Source organism: Perca flavescens, chromosome 13 (genome assembly GCF_004354835.1).
Source record: "Perca flavescens isolate YP-PL-M2 chromosome 13, PFLA_1.0, whole genome shotgun sequence".
In the NCBI taxonomy this organism is placed as follows: Eukaryota; Metazoa; Chordata; class Actinopteri; order Perciformes; family Percidae; genus Perca; species Perca flavescens.
This window is the reverse complement of record NC_041343.1, coordinates 31,802,378-31,825,072: the sequence shown is the minus strand read 5'-3', so window position 1 is coordinate 31,825,072 and position 22,695 is coordinate 31,802,378. Positions and strand designations below refer to the sequence as shown.

General features: G+C 41.1%; 1 protein-coding gene across 1 annotated transcript; it reads left to right on the top strand.

Moving 5' to 3' along the window:
* Nucleotides 1–13,348: 13,348 nt before the first annotated feature.
* LOC114566259 (olfactory receptor 1052-like) lies at nt 13,349–18,458 on the top strand. Its single transcript, XM_028594587.1, has 4 exons — nt 13,349–13,359; nt 14,040–14,196; nt 14,297–14,959; nt 18,288–18,458. The coding sequence occupies exons 1-4, from the start codon at nt 13,349–13,351 to the stop codon at nt 18,456–18,458; spliced, it is 1,002 nt and encodes a 333-aa protein (XP_028450388.1).
* Nucleotides 18,459–22,695: the final 4,237 nt, after the last annotated feature.

The window sequence follows — 22,695 nt, the reverse complement described above, 5'->3', positions numbered from 1 at the left end:
ACCGTTAATTGCTTCAAAAGTTGTAGTCTTCTCCAGAGGTAGTTTCTGCTTCTTCCCCTTCCCCTTCATATTGAATTTTGCCATTAGCCGGTTGGTAAAGAGCCTGGAGAAACAAATTCACAGTTTAGAATTTACATGCGAGTGCCAAGAGTAGACTAAAGAGATGTGGTTGTGGGACACTTTTCTGGAATCGATTAAACAAACCTTTGAGGTGACCATTTGATAACTACAATGACATACTTTCCCTGAACTTGTAGAACCCCCTCCTCTTTATCTTCCATGTCAAGTTGTAATCTCATGATTACATTTCAGATAATTAAATTGCATTTATAATCTCCTCCATCATCTCCAGCTGCTCTATATGGGCAAATGACAGTGGAGACTCACTTAGATTTGAGATTTTTTATCAATTTGCTAGGGGTGGTACGGTTCACAAAACCCACGGTTCGGTTCGTATCACGGTTTTCGGTTCTTGTTATTTTTTCTTTTAATCTTTAACACTCCAGAATATACTTCAGCATATAGCTAAAATTAGCATATTGAATATATGTTGCACAAAACATGCACACAGTGGCAGTTCTATATTGTTTTATTTCATCATAGGTAACATGAAATCCAAAATGTTCCCACACACCAGACTATAAACGACGCTGGAGTATCCTCCAGCTCTGGGTAGCCTCTCTCACACCTGACATCTCTACAGGTGACGTGACGTGACCTGCAGCAGCAGCAGCACCCCACTCCACTTGAGGAGCGGTCGGCTCGGTGTCTCTCAAAATCTGACGAAAATCTTTTAAACTGACCTTTGTCGATCTGAAATGAAGAAGATTCAGCAACTGCATGGCCTATTTCTCGCTTAAAATTTTTTCAGAAACACGTTTTGGTGAACTATTTTAGTACAATATGAGATCGTATTCTGAACGAGCCGCCATTACAGTCTGTTTTGAAATTAGGGACCAGCCAGACCCATGTGACGCAATCGTCCAATCAGCTGCCATGGGTTGCATTTGTCACGCCCATCCCGCTCGTCATTTCCAGTAAGTGTTTTTAACATAGGTGTCGAAAGTGGGCACTACGGCAGTAAGAGGTTAGTGACCATTAACAGTGGACTGACGAACCGTGCGGTACACACACGCTCCGAACCGAGACTAGCGAACCGAGCGGTTCGGGTGTTTTTTCATGAACCGTACCACCCCTACAATTTACCCTTTTATGAAATATAAAAATGGCAGTCAATTCAACTCTAGAGCTCTTCCTGTTTTTCCACAGCTTACTTGTTTCAGACAGTGGCCTGATGAATAAAGTGTATAGTATAAGTTGGTTAACATATGTAACATCCTCTGTCGACTGGAAAACTGTGACAAGAAACATATCGTGTTTGTATTATGCATGTTACATGTAGGAAAATATAATACTGTTATCCTTAAACAGATAAAAGGGATAAAGGGATACTTCACTGATTTAGCATTAAGCTTTGCATCAGTAGAAACCGGTAGTATTTTTGAATGACAGTGCTCACCTCCCTCGTGTCCCCCTGAGACTATATTTCTTTGTATTGTGGGTCTCAGATGACGCAAAATTCATAATTTAGCGTCATCTGAGGCATTTTTGCCCAGAGTCTGTGGACTACAGCCAGCACGTCTGCATGTTTTCAACCCGCCCATAGGGGGCTGGACTGTCGTCTTTACATGAAGCTTACCGAGTGTCAGCCATCTTCAAGCTTCGCTAAACAGGCTCTCTTTTCAGCAGAAAACTTTTACAATAATTATGAATATGCAGGATACTTTATTACAGACTGAATACTCGTCACACTAGGCGAGCTTCGCCTGCTACGGAGACCAGCACCTTAGCCTGCGGTGTCACTCAATGCCACTAGCCGGTAAGGGGACATCGTCAGAGGTGAAACGCAGAACGAGGGCAGAAGTATGAGCTAGCTAGGTGGAAAGCTAACGCTAGCCGGCCACCTGTTCCATCAATCCTGCTTGCAAGTGTCCACTCATTAAACAAACTGGACTACATCCAACTTCAACGAAACTCCCAACGCGAGTTCAGAGACTGCTGTGTTTTTGTTGTTGTGGAAACATGGCAGTACGGTACACAACAACAGTGGTTATTGTGGACTATCCAGCTACCAGGCCTCTGTCGCCTGGTAAGACTAGCTAGTGGAGGTGGGCTGTGTCAATAATAAACAATAGTTTGGTTAAATTTTCGGAAAAAGCAACATTTTTATTACCTACATTGCTTACAATATCATATCTCAAAAAACTAAACATATTAAGTGCATTTAAGTGCCATATTATATTGATTTCAAATTATATCAACCTCAAACTAAGGCATACATTAAACGTTACTTTAAGTTGTGCAACTTAACTTTCAGTTTCAACCTGAGACTGATCTGTAAATAGGCCTATATGTAAATGTTAGTTATACTCAACCTATTGTCATTTATATATTTGATTACAATGCTAAACAGCTGTTTCACTTATGCTATTAGATCATTGATCAGCTGTTTCTCTGCTAAGAGAGAGAGAGAGAGAGAGAGAGAGAGGCACAACAATCAGCTGTTTTTCCAAAAGGGACAGTCAACACATTATTGTCTTAGTTTTTGGTAGTTGTGTTTGGTGTAGTTACTTTCATCGTCAGGTCCGCTTCGTGGAATGGATGATTAAGTTAGACTCCATGTTTTCTGTTGAGATGCTAAAGCACTGACATCGCGCTATTATTGTGGTAAGCTACTTCCATTTTGCAGTAGACACACTGTACAGAGTTTTTGTTTTAATTATGTTTGAACTGATTCCAAACTTTGGACACTTTCTGTCATTTTCTCCAGCCTGTCTCTTCTTAGCCCCTCGCTATTTACACTCTAGCATGTGTCGCCAGCGGCAGACTGACCAGCGTCTGGTGTGCGACAGTAATAATGATCCGTGCAGAAACAACGTCCGTCAGCGTTACAGCGTTGGTAACATTGATTTAACGAAGCTTCGAGGCAAGTCATTTTGCATAGAGGATTTTTTGTAATCGAATTATTCGAGGAATTGTTTCAGCCCTAGTTGACCGTCTCACTGTCTGTAAACTGTAGGCGTGGCTTGGGAGTAGACTCTAAAGCAGCATTCTGGGAGTTGGTGTTTCTCATCCACATGAGCCCAAAACACATTTTCTGGCTTTTCTTGGCCTAGAGGCCACCAATTTCCCCCAAAAATAAATCACATTTCTACTACACAAGAGACCCAATATAAAAGATATATTCATCTTTCTAATGGTGAAATATCCCTTTAAACCATGTCCTGTTCTGTAGTACTTACTTGCCATGGCCATTGGAAATCTTAAGTCTGTTTCCCTACGAGACCCTGTACTGGATTCATGTGCAGAGGACCTGTTACTCTGCTCTGAGAAAGACCTCCCAGTGTATCTTGAAAGTGGCGTTTGAACACTTTCGTCATCTGAAAGACAAATTTTGTCAAATATTACCTTGTTGCTCGTAATAGTGGATATAGCTCTTGTGGCAAGTTGTGTGCCCATATAATTAATTAAGTTCAGCAGTCAGCACAAAGGGATCTATGTACTCTTGGCCATGATGATACTTTATATAGAATAAATTGAGTGGTCAGTCATGAAGCTCAGAATGTAAAACACATAACCAGTTGTTCAAAATATGCACTATAACATGGCCGCTACTTTAGAACATTTACACTCTTGCCACTGTGAATTGCATTCGGAGGAATACCGTTTTTAGACAAATCTCTGTGCCTGGACTGCCTGTCGGTACCGGTTGCTCTACTACGACTCGTCGCTGTGCCTGGACCCGTCGCTGTGCCTGGACCGCTTCCTGTGTCGGTACCGGTTGCTGTGCTGGGACCCGTCGCTGTGCCGGGACCCGTCACTGTGCCAGGACCGCTTTCTGTGTCGATATGGGTTGCTGTTCTGGGACCCGTCGCTGTGCTGGGACCCGTCGCTGTGGCTGGACTGGTGACTGGGCTCAACACCCCTCAACTGGCTGGCTTGGTTTACATTTGAATGTCCAGAGTCTGAAAAACAAAACATTGAGTTAATTTACAATTAAATGCAGGTTCATGTAAATACAGAAGACATACAGAAGAAATATGCTCTAATATTTCACTGGGATTTACACATAATGTGGTAGATTAAATTGTGCTTAATATGATTTGGTATTCAAGGTGACTGGTTTAATGTGATGATTACTCACTGCCTGTGGACCTGTCCCTGGACCCAGCACCCTGCACTTGGTGAGACCTGGCTGAATTTGAACGTCCAATGTCTAAAAATTAGCACATGTAAATTATTAACAATCATTTTGTAACCACCTTTATGTTATAATTATGCAAGAAAAATTATGCAAGAAATGAGTAGACTCAAAAGTGGATACCAGCGAACATTTTGTTAAATACAGCAGACTCAATCTGGATGGACTTTTTCACCTTTGTTGGTGGAATGGGAAAGGAGGGCGCCTTTATAATGGCACCTAGACAGATACAGTATATACAATAAATGGAAGTACCAGTCATAAAAATAATGAGCATTAACTTTGTAATCTTTTGCAAAACATTGCAATTCTATAAGAACTATATAGGTGTGTAATGTTAATAGCTTGGGAAACCACTACCAGTCACGTTTTCTTCTGCCTCCAACTCGTCAGATTCTGTAATTGTACAAATTAACATTTTAAAACATTATTAGTTTTAAAACAGTGACCTAAAACTTGAGGGCCCCATATAGATTCAGTGTATAGACTTTGATTCTCAAGACATATTCAACAATTATCGTAGAAGCATACCAAGAACATAGTCCTCAAACTTGCGTTGGGTCTTTTTCCTCCTTCCTCTTACTTCCTCATTTTCCTGCTCTTCCTCCTCGACATAGCTTGTCATGTCATAATCATCGCATTCACAAATGTTTACTGTAAGGTTAAAGACACAGACATTACAATAAAAATTACCATACTACTAGCATTTTGACTAAGGGTGCTCATCCGATACAGCTTCCATCAATCGGCCCCAAAAATCCTGATTGGAGCGCACCTTATTTTGACTTGGTTTTTGTAATTTGGCTGCCTTTCAATTTTTATTTTGTCAAAAGACTAATGAACCTTATTAGATAATTTACAAAAACTTACCGGAAGTCATTTTACGCTTTACCAAGGTGAATGTCATCCAGTCATGCTGAGGGGGGTGTTTATTGAGGAAAGCTGACTTTTCCCCTTTTTTTGGCCATCTAATAGTTTTGTTGTCAACATCAATCCAGTTGTCTGGGGCAGTTCCCTCCACTTCCTTGCCATGCTCCACCCACACAGCCCTGGCATACATGATCTGGTAAGTAAAGGCACATTCATAAAGTGTTAGCACGTTTCCACACTACTTATCTATGAAACTGCTACAAACAAACACAAATGCCACCAGAAATTAAATTTGGCTGAGAAATGACTCACAAAAGATAATTTAAAGTAATTTTTGTGTAATAAAAAAATCTAAATTTTACTGAGCTGAGCGTTCAACCCAACACCCTCCGCACCGGCCCGCCCCACACCGCATCACTGTAAGTCAGTTATGACAAAATAGTGAATGGTACATCTAGATAGAGGTTAACATAAAAATGCCAACCTTTAAATTCTGTGTTCTATACCATGGAGGAGAGGTATGAGGACAGAACCACCATTTTCATGAGGGAGGCAGGCCACCTTGCGGAACAGATCAGTTTCAAGCAGTTGTTGTCTTTTCATCCTGCCTTGTCGATTTGTTGTGTACACTATATTTAGCAATTTTGAGCTGCATGGCTTTTCAAACAACGCTGATGTGTAACACTGGTGCAGGACATCGCATAACACAATCCCATCCCTTCTTTCTCTGAGAAAAGCAAATCTTTCATCTCGCAAGAGAAAACAACTGTCCTTTTCTTTTGTAGAAACAAACATTTGGGGTCGTGCTTCAGGTTGTGTTTTGCTCTTGTTGTCATTTGCATTAGCAATCTCTGATAATCGCCTGGTCACCTGTGCTAGGGGATTTTTCCAACTCCGTACATGTTTCTTGATTTGTTGGAGATGGTTTTCAAAAGGAAAACTGGAAATATCATTCAATGAGCAATTGAAGTGGCGGACATCCTCATGAAGGTGAATCAGTCCATGTACATTGTACACTGAAAAATACTTTCCGTACAGGACAGCACAGCGCATGACAAAGTGTGAGATAAGTTCATGGGCATATTGAAGGTATGCATAGCGAGTGCTCTCATCGGACTCCAACATAATTGACATGGCTACTGTCAAGGACAGAAAATGGTAGTATCTTTCAGGAGATAAGACATTCTTCAGTACAACTGGTCCTGTATACAACAAAAACTGCCGAAATTCTGTGGCCTTCCACCTGTCCAGCTCTTCTAGACCGCGGGGCTGTGGAGCAAATTCACTAGGCATTTTTCCTCTTAGTCCATTTAGCTTTTGCAATATTTCTTCCTTTTGCCTTACAGATAAGCGGCAAAGTGTGGGGCCCCGAGTCAAGAACATTAGCATCCGTCGAACTACTCCCAAGTTTACCATATGCATATAGTCCAACACAAATGAGCTAACACAAGACATTCCTGCAGCAATGAATGGGCTGGCACGAGTTTGATGGTACTTGTACTCTACTGCGCTGAAAGCTTCATCTGTTCGCAAGGTGCATCCCTGTTCATTGAATACCACTCTTCTTTGGACATAAGCACCTTTGGTGATGCACCTCTCACAACTGTGATAAGCATTATGATTCTTAATGCACTTCAGATAAGCTCTTGCTGGTGCGTCACAGATGAATGCTTGAGTATGAACAGTGTAGGTCTTCTCTTCATGAATCATCCCATTTTCTGTGAGATGTTTACACTCCTTCAAATAGTCATCAAGATATTCTTCAAGAGGATACGGCTTCTTGTCCCCACAAAAGAGAGCAACCACAAATGGCTCAAGGTTGTGAAACTTCGGCAGTATTGGCCAGAACTGCACTTTGCTGCTTTGAAGAGTGGGACACCATCAATATTAATGCTGAGGTTTATCGAGTCGTGATCATGTTTGAAAGACATTGTCTGACTTAGTAAATGACAAATCCCCTTTTCTAACCCATAATAAATGTATTGCCCACCACATTTTGGCTCAGATCCTACAGCTCGTGGTGTAACAAGGAGTGTTCTTGCATCCTTTGGTAGCAGATGTCTTTGCTTTCTTAATATTGCCAATAATTCATTTAAGGATCTTTGTGTGGTTTTGTTCCTTGTAGACCATTGTCTTAAGTTCTCTTCTAAATCGGGAACATCCAATTCAGCATAACCATTTAGAACTTCTTTTTCTGACTCAGAAGACACATACTCCACATCAGTGTCAAAGTCTGATTCATCGGTTGTTGAACTGTCAGCTGAATGAATATATTCAAAACTGCTCGCAATGTCAGCCTGGTTATGTAAGCCACAGGTTGATCTATCAGTCACTGATCTCTGACTTTCATGGTCATCATCACTGTCAGAATGCAGGAACTGATCCATTTCTGCCTTCCTTTTGCGCCATTCTTTTAAATAAGCCATCTGTAATACATAGTTTAATCATGAATTTGATTCAGAAATGTGCTTCCTCATAATAAAATGTTTTGGTATGAACAGTTCTCAAAGCTAAATATGTATGAATAGAATGTCACTGAAAGAGTCATGAATTAGTCAAGGTTTATGTGATGTAGTTGGGCTATAAATTTAATTGATTTTACTATTTTATTTCAAGTTATAACCCAAATGTCATCAGTACTTTTTGGTGTAATGATTAAGATGGGTTTGTGCTTAAACCAAACTAGTTCCTATTACATTCAATTTAGTTTAAGAAACATAAAAAACGTGTTTTGCTTGAACAGAAACTTACCTCTTTTTTATCTTTATAGCTTCAACCTGAAAGAGATAAAAGAATTCCAAATTACAAAACTATATCGTATACAGAAATATACAGATCAAGGGCCTTATTCACAAAACACATTCATTCTAAAAGTAGATGTTAACTTGCTGATTTAGGAGGAAATCTTAAAAATATTTTGCGTGTTAGTACAAATTTTAGGACTCCTAAATGTTTGCTCTAAGATTTCAGAAAGCATTTAAGCGCTAAAACTAGCTCAGGGCTCCAGACTAACATTTTTTTACGTGGAGCGTTGTAGCCCCTTAATTTCTTTAGTAGCACAAGCAGAACATTTCAGGGAACACCTTAAATCGACAAGCAATGCACTTTCACAAATATTAAATAAATAGACATATTAACATACAGCCATTACAATGTGCAGTTTTATTTTAAGTTCACAGGCTCCAGACTAACATTTGAGTGCAGCAGCACCAGAGCCACTGAGAACTACAAAAAGTATTTGTTAACAATGATGGGGGGCTGACAAAGCACTGAGCTTGAGTAGAGCGCATTACCGCCACCTTCAGGTTATGAACATAGACTGTATATTATTAGTCTATGGTTATGAATGATCTCATTCGTTCATTCAGTCATTATATGGAGAAAAAAAAAATTATTATTTTATCCAGCTTGGTATCTCTACTCAAATAAAATATATATATATATATATATATATATATATATATATAATAGATATTTATTTTAGACCCATGTCCTCAATTTTCCTCTCCAATCAGGTTACAATACACCAGTATATGCTTGCGTGTAGATGCAGAGTTTTGTTTAGTCTAGTCTGCCCTATGATGGTTTCCTTTCTGCATCTATACCCCTTTGTATGTTACCCCAACCAAGGATTTATAAAATTTTATATTTATTATTGATTTAGCTTCTGAATTTTCTACTTTGCTGTATATTGAAATGTTTTGTGCTCTTAATATTTGTCTGCCAGCTCCACACCATTCCAAGATGAGCTGGTATACCCAAACAAATATAACGTGGTTCCAACCTTATCAATTTTGTAAAGCATCATTATGTCACATTTAAGGTCATGTCTCTCACTTAAGTTACCTGTTTGCACGTTTTTTTTAAAGCTGACAGCGAGCCTACACCCTCAATGACTTGACTTGCTCAACCACTGCCATGCTTAAAGTTATGCTGACAATACTGAAAGATCTGTTCTTGTTGCATATTTTATCTCAAATTCTGGTCTTACAAATGCTATAAGGTATCTGGCTGCAGACCCATCTGTGAACATTTGAATATATCCTAGCTATCCACACACATCCTAGCTAATTTCCCACTAGTTCCCTTGTTTAAATTTTTTCAAAGTGTATATCCATCTCTGGGGCTGCGTCAGCCACTGATGGCTATACCAATTTTCTCCTATTTTTCTTGCACGTTCCCACCAAAACAATCTTTTTTACGTTTTGCTTGTTCCCCTCTTTTTGCTGGGTAATCATCTCTATGAGCCTGAACATGCACAAAATATGACAGTATCATTTGAAGTCTTCTGATTTATTTCACCCACCTCATCCTGCAGTGCAGTAGTTGGACTCAATTTTGAAAAATCAATATGCTGGTTGGAAGAGTCAGATGCAATTTTTTGAATGAAATATGAAATATTTGCTAATTCAGTCTGAAGTAATATACATTTTTTTACCTTTTAAAAGCCAAACACATCCACAGATGTCCGAAAGGGTCCTTAGTCAAACATTCAACCAGTTTTGCATGTCCACAGACTTCCAAAGAGGTCCCTAGTTGGACGTTCAAATATTGAGCGTGATTTCCACGTCTACAGACGTCCGTAGGTGGTCTTAATCAGATGTTCAGATATTGAACCAGTTTTGCACGTCCACAGATGGCCAAAAGAGGTCCCTAGTTAGACGTTCAGATATGGGGCTGATTCCCACGTCTACAGACGCCCATAGAGGGGTCCTAGTCAGACGTTCAGATATTGAGCCTGATTCCCACGTCTACAGACGTCCAAAAGAGTCCCTATATGACGGTCAGATATGGGGCTGATTCCCACGTCTACAGATGCCCATAGAGGGGTCCTAGACAGACGTTCAGATATTGAGCCTGATTCCCACGTCTACAGACGTCCACAGGGGGTCCTAGTCAGACGTTCAGATATTGAACTAGTTTTGCACGTCCACAGATGGCCAAAGAGGTCTCTAGTTGGATGTTCAGATATTGAGCCTGATTCCCACGTCTACAGACGTCCACAGGGGGTCCTAGTTAGACGTTCAGATATGGGGCTGATTCCCACGTCTACAGACGCCCATAGAGGGGTCCTAGTCAGACGTTCAGATATTGAGCCTGATTCCCACGTCTACAGACGTCCAAAAGAGTCCCTAGTTAGACGTTCAGATATGGGGCTGATTCCCACGTCTACAGATGCCCATAGAGGGGTCCTAGTCAGACGTTCAGATATTGAGCCTGATTCCCACGTCTACAGACGTCCACAGGGGGTCCTAGTTAGACGTTCAGATTTTGAACCTCTTTTGCACGTCCATAGACGTGCAAAAGAGTCCCTAGTTAGACGTTCAGATATGGGGCTGATTCCCACGTCCACAGGGGGTCCTAGTCAGACGTTCAGATATTGAACCTCTTTTGCACGTCCATAGACGTGCAAAAGAGTCCCTAGTTAGACGTTCAGATATGGGGCTGATTCCCACGTCTACAGACGCCCATAGAGGGGTCCTAGTCAGACGTTCAGATATTGAACCAGATTTGCACGTCTACAGACGTGCAAAAGAGTCCCCAGTCAGACGTTCAGATAATGAACCAGTATTGTACGTCCACAGACGTCCATAGGGGGTCCTAGTCCGACGTTCAGATTTTGAACCTCTTTTGCACGTCCACAGACGTACAAAACTGGGTCAGAACTGACGGACGTCATAAAGACATTATCTGAACGTTCACCTGACGTTGCATGTTTGCTGGGTAAGTACTCGTTCATTCAACTTTTGACGTATAATCCATGTTGAACTTGCAAAAACTACAATCAAATCTGAGATTTCTCAACGACAGTCAGGCGAAAGAGACAAATTTAGCTGTCTAGCTCCAAAGAGTCCCATTCATTTTCCACTCACCTGCGGTCACCCCCAGTGGAACTCTGGTGGAACTGCAACCAAATTCGGTACAGTGGGGCTGAATAGGGAGTGGAAAGGCTTTCTGTACTCAAGCTTTGCTCACACAGAGACAGTACGAAAGCCACGCCCACTCTCCGCTGTCTGTTGACTTGTATTGCGTGAAGGTTTCCTCCTTGTCATTTCCGTCTGCTAGCAAACAACAGAAAAATGTCCAAAAGCTGCTGTGTGGTAATATTCACTACCAACAAGGTTAATAACCCATGACTTAAGCTGCCGAACCGGAAAAACTGATTTTTTATTTAGACAAAAGTGGATCTTTTACCCTGTAGCACTTTGAGATTTGTTTCAAATGTAAAGTGCGTTATAAATAAAATGTATTATTATTATAGATGTGAGGAATCAGCAGAGAGAATGGAAATACTGTGGGATCCTGACAGTAAGCCAACGTTATGTCCAGTGTTAAGTGGATTAGCTTAATTTACAGATGTGTAGTTAGCCTAAAATGGACATTTGGATATTTGACTTGGTAACTAAATGCTTGCTGCAAACTTAACGGCAGACATATTGTTGGCTTAGTGTCAGAATCCCACAGTTTTCCCATTCTCCCTGCTGATTCCTAAAGTCTGTACAGTACCCACTTTTGTCTTCATAAAACCTCAGTTTTTCGGGTCGGCAGCTTATAAAACTTAAAGTCATGGGTTATTTATCCCTGTTTTGGTGGAACATGTGTACTTGTCAGATTGGACAGATAGTCTAGCTAGCTACAACTCGCTCTCACTCCAAACTGGTAAAATACAGTATGGACGCTTGGTCAATGGCTGTCAGCGTCAGATACAGCGCAAAAATGCACCGGGCAGAGCAGCAGCTATGCAGCGCTTGAAGATGACGAAGTATTAAGAGCAACAACGATAGCGAGTAGTATGAAAGCCTGAGATTCCGCGTGGGGAGGCTGGTTTTAGTGGTGGATGGGTCAAACATAACCCCACCCACCATCTTTTCCTAAACCCAACTGTCACGTTTTTCTTTTCCTAACCTCAACTGTCCTGTTCTTGTTCCATGAGTCACGGAAACGTACCTTTTATACAAAGGACTCCCCAGGGGACATGGTCATCAGCCTTCTCGAAGTCCACAAATCACATGTAGACTGGATGGGCAAAATCCCATGACTCCTTCAGAAAGCTTGCAAAGGTGAAGAGATGGTCCACTGCGAGGAAGGAAACTGCATTAGTCCTCCTGTTTTTGAGGTTTGTCACTTGGTCAAATAGACTAATTTATTGTCATTTTTTTTTTTTTTACCATTTATTTACTCTGAAACTTTGAGGAATCTCAAAGTTGTGACTCAGACTAACTGGTGCTGTCCAACTTGTGCCCCAAAGAAGCAACTACTATTCACAATTAAAAACACACACACACACACACACACACTCCGCACTAGCATTTAAAGTAATAGCTTTGATAATTAATCTTTAATTAGGAGATTAAACAGAGGCACAGTGATTACCTTGGCAACAAGGATAATTATGTTTCTTTTCAAGGGCTTGTTTAAAACAACAGAGGTAACTTAAAATAGGTCCCTTTGGTATTCTTTGCTATCCTGTGTACAATTTGTTTTTAATGAATGGGATCTGATGTCACTTTATGTAACTAATGATGTTTGGACTCACCATAATCTCCAATATAATCAGAAAAAGGTCAGTTGCTCTTCAAAAGGCAAAAATGGATTTGGATGAAGTTCTACATTCATCTGACTAAGCCTGGCGGAGCAGCGCGACATCCTCAGGTAAGATGATGATGATACCTTGTTTATGAACCATGTCCAGGTGTTTTAAAAAGGAAAATAGGAAGATGTGCTGTTTTGAGCTTGTGCACAGATGAAATCAACATACAAAGCTTTTCATTTTTTCAGTGTAATTATTCTGCACTTTTCATCTGTTGACAGCAAATTTGTTCTGTCTGTCTGCTGAGGAGAGATGGAGGTTTTGCCGTTTGATATTTCACCTAAAAGCCCCAGAGGTCTGTAAATGTTTCTATGCTTTTCATTATGTGTTGCTTGCTCATTGTGTTACATACTGTTGTGAGGATGTCCAGTGCAATCAAACTTCACAGTGTCATTATTTTAGAAAAGAGTAGAAAATAAATGTAATTTCTTAGAAGATGATTGATGGTGATGGTTTAATAATGTTAGAGTTGCAAAGATGCAAGGAGTTAGTCTGAATTTGTTTTCCCTTGAAAGCAGATTTTTTTCAGGGCTTCTGTTTAATGGTTTGTCAATGATTGAAGGCAATAACACATTATTTTCACATACAACTTTATTAGAAAAATTATTACCTGCACTTATCGTACGATGTCGGAGCTGTAAAACTACATTTATGTGTCTTATTAGCTAATTTAATACGTAAATAAAAGATTCTTAAGCAGCATGTTTGAGGAGTTAGATCTTAAAACCTACTTAACATGATAGTGAAAGAACCATCTATACCTTTAGATTTTCTGATGAATTTACATCAATTTATGCTGGCTTTTACACAGATGTCCTACAGACCGTGAGACTTTGTCATATACGTATCAGTTTTGTTGACATTGAACTACCCCTTCAACCAAAAGCTAAGATTGCCTAAACAGAACATTGCAAGTATTCAATAAAGCTTCAGCTGCTAGTGGATATATCCTAGTGGGTAGGAAAACAAATAGATACTTTCATTACAAATGTTTGCTTATTACTTTGATAACAAGTGGTATTAGTAATGTACTACAGATATGTAACAGAAATAATCATTAGGACACAGAGGTGAATATTGAGCAACTGGTTAACTTTATGAATGTATTTGATATTTTTTATGAATGTCTTTATTGGCCTGGTGTTTTTATATTTAGTACAACACAATCTATTTCTACATCTGTATGAATAATGGTGATGGAAATATGAACTATAACACCCCACTGTCTTCTGGTTTCCAATTGGTTATTAATCACTTATGCCTTCCTTTCATCACTCTGTCTCCAGATTCACACCCTATTTTGTCGAACAATCACAGATCCAGCTTTGTCAACAGCACTTGGGAGCCTGATGGCATCACTTTCTTCATCATTCAGGGCTTCGCCGGCCTTGGCGAGAAAAAGATTATCATTTTTGTCATCCTGCTTCTGGGTTACATCATCATTCTGGGAGGAAATAGCATGATCATTTTTGTGGTACAAAAACAAAGCCCTGTATCTAGTTATGGCAATTTCTTCAGTGTTTTAAAATATAATTATTTGTTTCATAATCGCTGTCACTGTTTTTCTCATGCAGGCATTGACTGATACGAAGCTCAACTCTCCCATGTATTTCTTCCTTTACAACCTCGCCTTTGTGGACATCGTCTACACCACCATCACCATCCCCAAAATGCTCTCCGGCCTCCTGACAGATGTGAATACCATTTCCATACTGGCCTGCTTCGTTCAAATGCATTTCTTCTTTACGGTATCAGTTACTGAATATGCCATCCTTACTGTCATGGCGTACGACCGCTACGTGGCCATCTGCAACCCTCTGCGCTACACTACCATCATGACTCGGACTGTCCGGCTGCTCCTCATCGCAGGAGCCTGGTGCTTCGGCACCATCTGCACGCTGCCAGCCACTGCTATGACCTGGCAACGGTCTTACTGTGGCCCAAATGTAGTAATACATGCCTGGTGCGACCTGTCATCTGTAAGGCGGCTGGTCTGCGGTGACACCAAGATAGATAACATTGTATCCATTTCCTTCGCCATTCTGGCGCTACTGACCACAGGAGTCCTCATCCTCACATCCTATGTCCTGATTGGTGTTTCCATATTGAGGATGGGTGTCACTCAGAGGCTGAAGGCCTTCGGGACGTGTGCAGCCCACCTGACTGTGGTGTCCATCTCTTACAGCTCGGCCTCGTTTGTTTACATCTCATACCGGGTGGGACGCTTTTCACCAGAGGTATGAGGTACCTTTGCCTTTGTTTTAGTAAATACATATATATACATATAGCTGCGCATCAGACAGTTCACGCCTCACCGTTGTCCATTAATACCTGACAATGGACACCTCGAAGGGCATTAACACGCTTATACCATGGTCACTTGCCGAATAACATTTTTAAAACATTACTTTATATTCTAATTTGTTTTACAATCAAAATTTAAAGTTTATCCAAACAATAACTCTGTTTCCTTGGTTACGCCTGACTGTTTGACTAATACCTGGAGCAATCATTCCCATCCATCAGGTTGTTATGCAATGGAAATGTTCACTCCCCCAGGAAATACGAAGGACCTTAGATATGACATGCCTCCCTTAGCAGCCAGAGATATTTATAGACTAGTCAGCTGATAGAACTGTTCAGTTTAGCTACGAGCTAGAAAGCTAATGCTATGCTAGCAAGATCCAAAGTCAATAACATTGTGTACAGTTGGCAATCAGTAAAGATAATTTCACAGTATGTTGGAAAACAAGACAAGCTAGCTATCCAACCATGTCATTGTCCCCAAAACAATATAACGACTTTTATGAACAATTTGATCAGCGATGTGTAACGTTACTGTTGGATGCAGCGGCGCAGCCTTAAGTAGCGAGCAACCTGAACACTGAACGGGATATGAGATAACGTTATTCTCTGTGAAACTTAGACAGTCCGGAGGGGAAGTATAACTTACTTCTTGCAGCCTGTTGCCAAAGATCATGTTCCCGTCAGGATTGTAATAACTTCATCTTGAACTTGGTGATCCTCTAACTTTTTATCTGGCGCCATAAAATCCTTTAAATGTTTTATATTAGCAAATGTTAGCATGCAAAACACTTAACTACAACGGTGAACATGGCTTCTGTTAGGATTAAGCTCAAAGCACCACTGTCTCTAAGAATGAAGTCAATGTATGTATAGAGCACATTTAAAACCAACCTAGGCTGAACAAAATGCTGTACAAAGTTATGTTACAAAACAAAGGAAGACAATAAAAATATAGAAACAATAAACATCATACAAACAACAGACTTCTATATAAATGTCCCTAAACTAAATCATACGCCAAAGAATAAAAATGTGTTTTAAGACGAGACTTAAAGGTCCCATGACATGGTGCTTTTTGGATGCTTTTATATAGACCTTAGTGGTCCCCTAATGCTGTATCTGAAGTCTCTTTCCAGAAATTCAGCCTTATTGCAGAATTACAGCCAGTCCCACAATGAGCTTTCCTTAGGATGTGCCATTTCTGTGTCTGTAGCATTTGAGGAGGAGAGGGGGGGGGGTGGCCTTGACCAACTGCCAGTTTGCTCGTTTGAAAGCCATGATGTCTCTCTCTCATGGGTGGGCCAAATTCTTTGGGCAGGCAAAGCAGAGAAAGGGTAGGTAACCTTTACCTTATGACCTCATAAGCAGCAAGATTCCAGATCGGCACATCTGAGCTTTCGTTTTCTCAAAGGCAGGGCAGGATACCCAGGGCTCAGTTTACACCTATCGCCCTTTCTAGCCACTGGGGGCCATAGGCAGGCTGGGGGAATGCATATTAATGTTAAAATACCTCATAAAGTGAAATTTTCATGGGACCTTTAAAGATCTTTGGGAAGTTTGTTCCAGAGTCTCGGGGCCACAACGAAGAAGGCAGGTTCATGGAGGAGTGATGTAGGGTAAGGAGATCAGCAATATATAAAGGGGCAATTCCATGTAATGCCTTAAAAACAAGTAACATTACCTTCAAATCTATTCTATATTTGACCGGTAAAAAGTGAAATTAAGCCAATATCGTGAAGATATGATACCTCCTTTTGGTACCAGTCAACAACCTAGCAGCAGCATTCTGGAAAAGCTGCAGGCATGATAAAGATGATTGGCAAATCCCAGAATACAAGGCATTGCAGTATTCAATACAAGATGAAATAAGAGCATGAAGTGCTGTGGGCTCTTTTTGCTGGAATTACACCAGGTGCAGATGCGCCGCTTTCCATCTGTCCAGTGGTTTAGCTCGTCCTCCGCTGTGGCTTATACCAAACTAGGACAATTTCAGTAGCGGAGTGTTTTGCCTGCCAGACTTGCAGATCTTGTTGTTTTGGTCATTTTTCCTGGAAATGTGTGCTTCTATCATAAAAGCAAGTAGTCTACATAGATAAATAGTTTATACCATTTAGTGCAGTTATGAACGACATGGATTAAATATTTGTAGCTGTGTTTTAGTTTTTAAAATAGTGTAGTGATATCATAGGGACACTGCACATGGTGTTTATTTTGACAATTGCTCTAGCCATGCCACTTCCTCTCCTTTGCAATGGCCAATGATTCCATTTCAAAAGACCTAGCCTGTATTTGTAGCAGAGCAGAATGTGGAACCACAAGAATTTCTTGAGTGGCGATGAACATGGCGCAGATATGCCTGTTGGAATTTAAGGTCCATCATATTATCAAAAGACTAATAATATTAAACACCCCACAAGATGACTGTGTTTTGACAGAACAAAAAAACATGCTAATGAGCTTCTTATTCTTAGAGCAGTAGCTCTGAAGGTTGTGCAAAGAAAGAAGTAATTTAGTCATGAAACCTCTGGAGAGCATGGATGTTCCAAGTACATTTCATAGCAGAAGTTGTTGAGACATTGGTTTCCAATAACAAGTAGCCATTCTTATGCTCCCCTAATAGCAGTAAATACATATTAGATAGAGGACAAATCAGGAGATCACCAAAACTTTAGAATTGATCCTCTGGTAACCACGAATATTCACAGGGAATTGCTCTGGAATCTGACCATTTGGCTTTCAAAATAACCTGTCACCAAATCGTTGATTGGGGGGGCATTTTGTGAAATGGTCAGGGGGTCACCAAACATATTAACACTGAAGTAGATTCATTGTTTTTTGGAGACCATGAATGTCTGTAACAAGTATTTTTGGAAAACCTGAAATGGTCATGAATGCTCCCAAATTGTTGGACAAACGGACTGACCAACGCATTTTACTTCTTTTAGGCGTGCATCACTGAGACTGTTTAGTACTCTGCCCTGACCCCTTTGATTCATCCCAATGGTGATAAATATCCAGATACAGAAAGTCTAATGATCACCACAAATAGGAGGAATCATGTTGATGCAACATGACCATTTGGCGATTTCGTGGAAATCTGAAATTGTTAATTTTTCAAAGTGACAAACCAACCAACAAACCAAACCAACCTTGTTAAAACCAGGAGCTGCCCCGATTGCGGAGAAATGCCAAATATCCTCAGTGAACCTTGTATGTGTTCAAAAAAGTTTGTTTTAACTATATCTACTTTTGTTTTAGGAACGTATTATTGTGTCTGTGCTGTTCTCCGCTCTGACTCCTTTCCTAAACCCGATGATCTACAGTCTGAGGAACAAGGAGCTCCGAGAGTCCATCAGGAGGACTCTGAGGAGGCTCAGAACTGTTGCTGTGTTACCGAAAAAGTACTTCAACACAGTGTCCCTTTCCTAACCCAACGAGAGAAAAAAGGCAACTGAAAATGCTGTAGGCTGGATTGCGAAGATCCAGGACTTAGCCAACATTTTTAACATCGACAACTTCTCAGTCCCTCCCCCCTTTCTGCTAAAGCCCAAAACGGTCTCTAAGCCCCTCCCCCCACAAGGGAAAACTGGGACCAAAGGGAGCTGTGGATTTTTGCAAATCGCACTACAGGCTGTAGGTGGTGCCAGAGGAGCCAGATTTTTTTTTTAATTGCCTGCTTCATGTAGTTCTACTCGAACATAAGGCCAGTTTCAGCAAATATGACAGAAGGTTAGTTTTATAAGTCTTACCTACTGCACCTTTAATTAGGAAATAAAAAAACTGTCTTTCGAAATTATATATTGTGCCAGTCAAAGGATACATGTGTTCCACTGTCTATTTATTAACTCATTCAAAAGATTTTTTTGTTAAACCTTTGAAATCAGCAATAGAAATTGTCCGCCAGTTCTTACATTGGTATTTTTGCTTATTGTGATGTTGTTTTTTGTAGTATCTTCAAATGTTTCATAAACCTAGAATCAGTGCCTAGAAACTGAAGCTAAAACGTTATGTAAGTTAATAAACCGTAATAATAAAAGTATCAATTTAAAAAAATAAATACAAAAATCAGACATGTTTTAATCAAATCTTAATAAATAAACACAACACACTGATCTAAAAGTTTTCTGAATGTACAAACATTGACTCTACTATAAGTAATTTCAACTACGTACATCTTTTAGTTTTTGAGATATGTTCATTTTTTAGGAGCCGAGTTTAAAGGCGTTTACATAGTTTTATCTGCAATACAATGGTGTCACGCGGTTTTTCACCGGACATCACTTGACATGCTAGCGTCATCATAAGTACAATGCAATGAAGCGAAAGACAGAAGCCTTAGCTTTCTGCTTTATTTTAGGTTGATAGTTAAAAACAGAAATTGCTTCTCTCCCAATAATATTCTCCCAATGCCTCAGATTTATCTGATGACCCTTTGGAGTGGCCAGACCCCCTAGTTAAAACTAGCTCCACCTTGAGCAGCTACAAAAGTAACTTGCTGCTTACACATTGATGCATCGGTATTTACAATCTTATAACGTCACATAGAATCATATACCAATCACTGAAGACATTTTTCCAGAAACAAATATGATTTTAAATGCAGGACTTTTACTTGTAAAGTACTGTTGATGGGCAGACGCCCATAGGGAAATTCAAGATCCAGTCACATAGGGGCAGAGGTGTATAAAGTACTAGAGACCCATACTTGAGTAAAAGTACAAGTGCTCTATCAAAAAAGTGACTTGAATAGAAGTTGAAGTGCTCTTTAAGCACCCCACTTAAGTAGAAGTACTAAAGTATTCAAAATTGTTTGTACTTGCAGTATTAGTACTGCAAGTAGTTTATTTTTAAATGTACTACTCAAGTACTAAAAGTAAAAGTACAAGTATTGTGTTATGTAGTTATTAAAAAAAGCAGTCAAATTTTGAATGTCATATTGTTGGAGTTCAACTTTTTGCTTGGTATTACAGTAAGACGGTGCATTACAGGCAGTCACAAGCTGTACATTGCTAGATATGAAGGAAGTTTCTGATATAAACCCCAAAAGGTACATTAATGTCACAGCTGTTATAACTACTATTATCTGATATAACAGTGGGTTATTAATCACTTATTAACAAATACTGAAATAAACCATCACCTTATTGTGGTGGAGAGGTTTGTGTGTCTCTGTGAACCTGAGGGCTGTGTTGTCTGGAGCTGTGTGCTCCTGGTAGGGTCTCCCAAGGCAAAGTGGTCTCAGGTGAGGGGCCAGACAAAGAATGGTTCAAAAACCCCAATGAATAAACGAGGTAGAGATGGAGTGACCCTGCCCGGAGGAAGCCCGGGGCCCCCGTCTGGAGCCAGGCCCAGATGGCGGGCTCGTCGGCGAGCGCCTGGTGGCTGGAGGGAGCCTGGGAGTATGCCCAACCGGTCTACATGTTTTTTGTGGATCTGGAGAAGGCGTATGACCGGGTCCCCCGGGAGATACTGTGGGAGGTGCTGCGGGAGTATGGGGTGAGGGGGTCTCTTCTCAGGGCCATCCAATCTCTGTACAACCAAAGCGAGAGCTGTGTCCGGGTTCTTGGCAGTAAGTCGGACTCGTTTCAGGTGAGGGTTGGCCTCCGCCAGGGCTGCGCTTTGTCACCAATCCTGTTTGTAATATTTATGGACAGGATATCAAGGTGTAGTCGGGGTGGAGAGGGGTTGCAGTTCGGTGGGCTGGGGATCTCATCGCTGCTCTTTGCAGATGATGTGGTCCTGATGGCATCATCGGTCTGTGACCTTCAGCACTCACTAGATTGGTTTGCAGCAGAGTGTGAAGTAGTTGGGATGAGGATCAGCACCTCTAAATCTGAGGCCATGGTTCTCAGCAGGAAACCGATGGAGTGCCTACTCCAGGTAGGGAATGAGTCCTTACCCCAAGTGAAGGAGTTTAAGTACCTTGGGGTTTTGTTCACGAGTGAGGGGACAATGGAGCGGGAGATTGGTTGGAGAATCGGCGCAGCGGGTGCGGTATTACATTCAATTTATCGCACCGTTGTGACGAAAAGAGAGCTGAGCCAGAAGGCAAAGCTCTCGATTTACCGGTCAGTTTTCCTTCCTACCCTCACCTATGGTCATGAAGGCTGGGTCATGACCGAAAGAACGAGATCCAGGGTACAAGCGGCCGAAATGGGTTTCCTCAGGAAGGTGGCTGGCGTCTCCCTTAGAGATAGGGTGAGAAGCTCAGTCATCCGTGAGGAGCTCGGAGTAGAGCCGCTGCTCCTTCGCGGTGGTTCGGGCATCTGGTAAGGCCTCGGGGAAGACCCAGGACTAGGTGGAGGGATTATATCTCCAACCTAGCCTGGGAATAACTCGGGATCCCCCAGTCGGAGCTGGTTAATGTTGCTTGGGAAAGGGAAGTTTGGGGTCCCCTGCTGGAGCTGCTCCCACCGCGACCAGATAAGCAGACGAAGATGGATGAAATAAAATGTGTGATGTAGTGGAAAGTTAGCAAGCTAGCAAAATACAGATAAACTAGCAGCTTAACATCACAGGGTGAAATGGTTAACATTCAGGACTCACTGCAGACTGAAATAACTCAGTAATAGCTTAATCTGCTGCAACAATAGCTAAATAGAAAGAGTTCAAATTATCGTACGTAAATAATGTAGCTGTAACTACACACACTGTAACCTACACAGTCTCCGTAGCGTGAGGAATTCACAACAGTAACGAGTAATGATTCAGCACATAAAAAATGTATCGGAGTAAAAGTATTTCATTCATTGAAAATATGTACTCAAGTAAAAGTGATTTTGAAAAAATAATACTCCAGTAGAGTACAGATACAGCCTTTTAGTACTTAAGTACAGTAGTGAAGTAGTTCTACTTTGTTACTATACAGCTCTGCATAGGGGTCACATAGTCCCAAGTCTCTGAGCTTGATGATGAGCTTTGAAGACACAGTGGCATTGATTGCTAAACTATGGTCAATGAAAAGCATTCTTACATATGTGTTCCTATGGTCCAGGTGCGAGAGTGCATTGCAGGCAGCTAGGGCAATGGCATCATCTGTTGACAATCATACATAAAAGGTAAAAAGACACTGTTCCAGGTCAAAATAATAATACATCTCTAGGATGCCTTCCATACAGGTCTAATTATAGCTAGTATAATATTAGCCTTGGACAGGAAGAGGGTTCAGCAGATGGGACCTAATTTATATTGTGTGTCTTGACCCTGAACCACAGCACTCCAGTTGGCTGGTCAGCAGTGGTGGCGAAATCACTGCCCTTGTTCTACTGGCTTTCAGCTCATATCCTTCTATTTATGCCAGAGCCAACAGGCTCTTTCCGCTGCCTCTCCCAACATTCTGACTGCTGTTAGTCTGTCTGGGCCTCTTACTCCTACCTTTGTCAGCAGACTCCACACCGATGTGCGGGAAATCCCCTACAGCCCACCTCCAGTGGAAACAACCAAGTCTGCCAACTTTTGTTCCTGCAGTCATTGACCAGCTGCTGGTATTTGCTGGCCTTCTGCTCTGCTGCCTCTTCATGACTCCTTCCATTGACCAGATTACCATGTCTGGCCTCAGGGTGGTGGACAGGACAACTTCGATAAAATTAATCCTCCATCTATTTGCAGACTGTGGCAATGTATTTCCCAGCCAGTGCTTTGCTGGAGATGTTCCTGTTTTGAGAGG

What these genes read in the sequence shown, in the direction of transcription:
- LOC114566259 (XM_028594587.1), top strand. An exon ending in ATAGCATGATCATTTTTGTG is followed by an intron (nt 14,197 to 14,296) that starts GTACAAAAACAA and finishes TTTCTCATGCAG; the next exon opens with GCATTGACTGATACGAAGCT. An exon ending in TGGGACGCTTTTCACCAGAG is followed by an intron (nt 14,960 to 18,287) that starts GTATGAGGTACC and finishes CTTTTGTTTTAG; the next exon opens with GAACGTATTATTGTGTCTGT.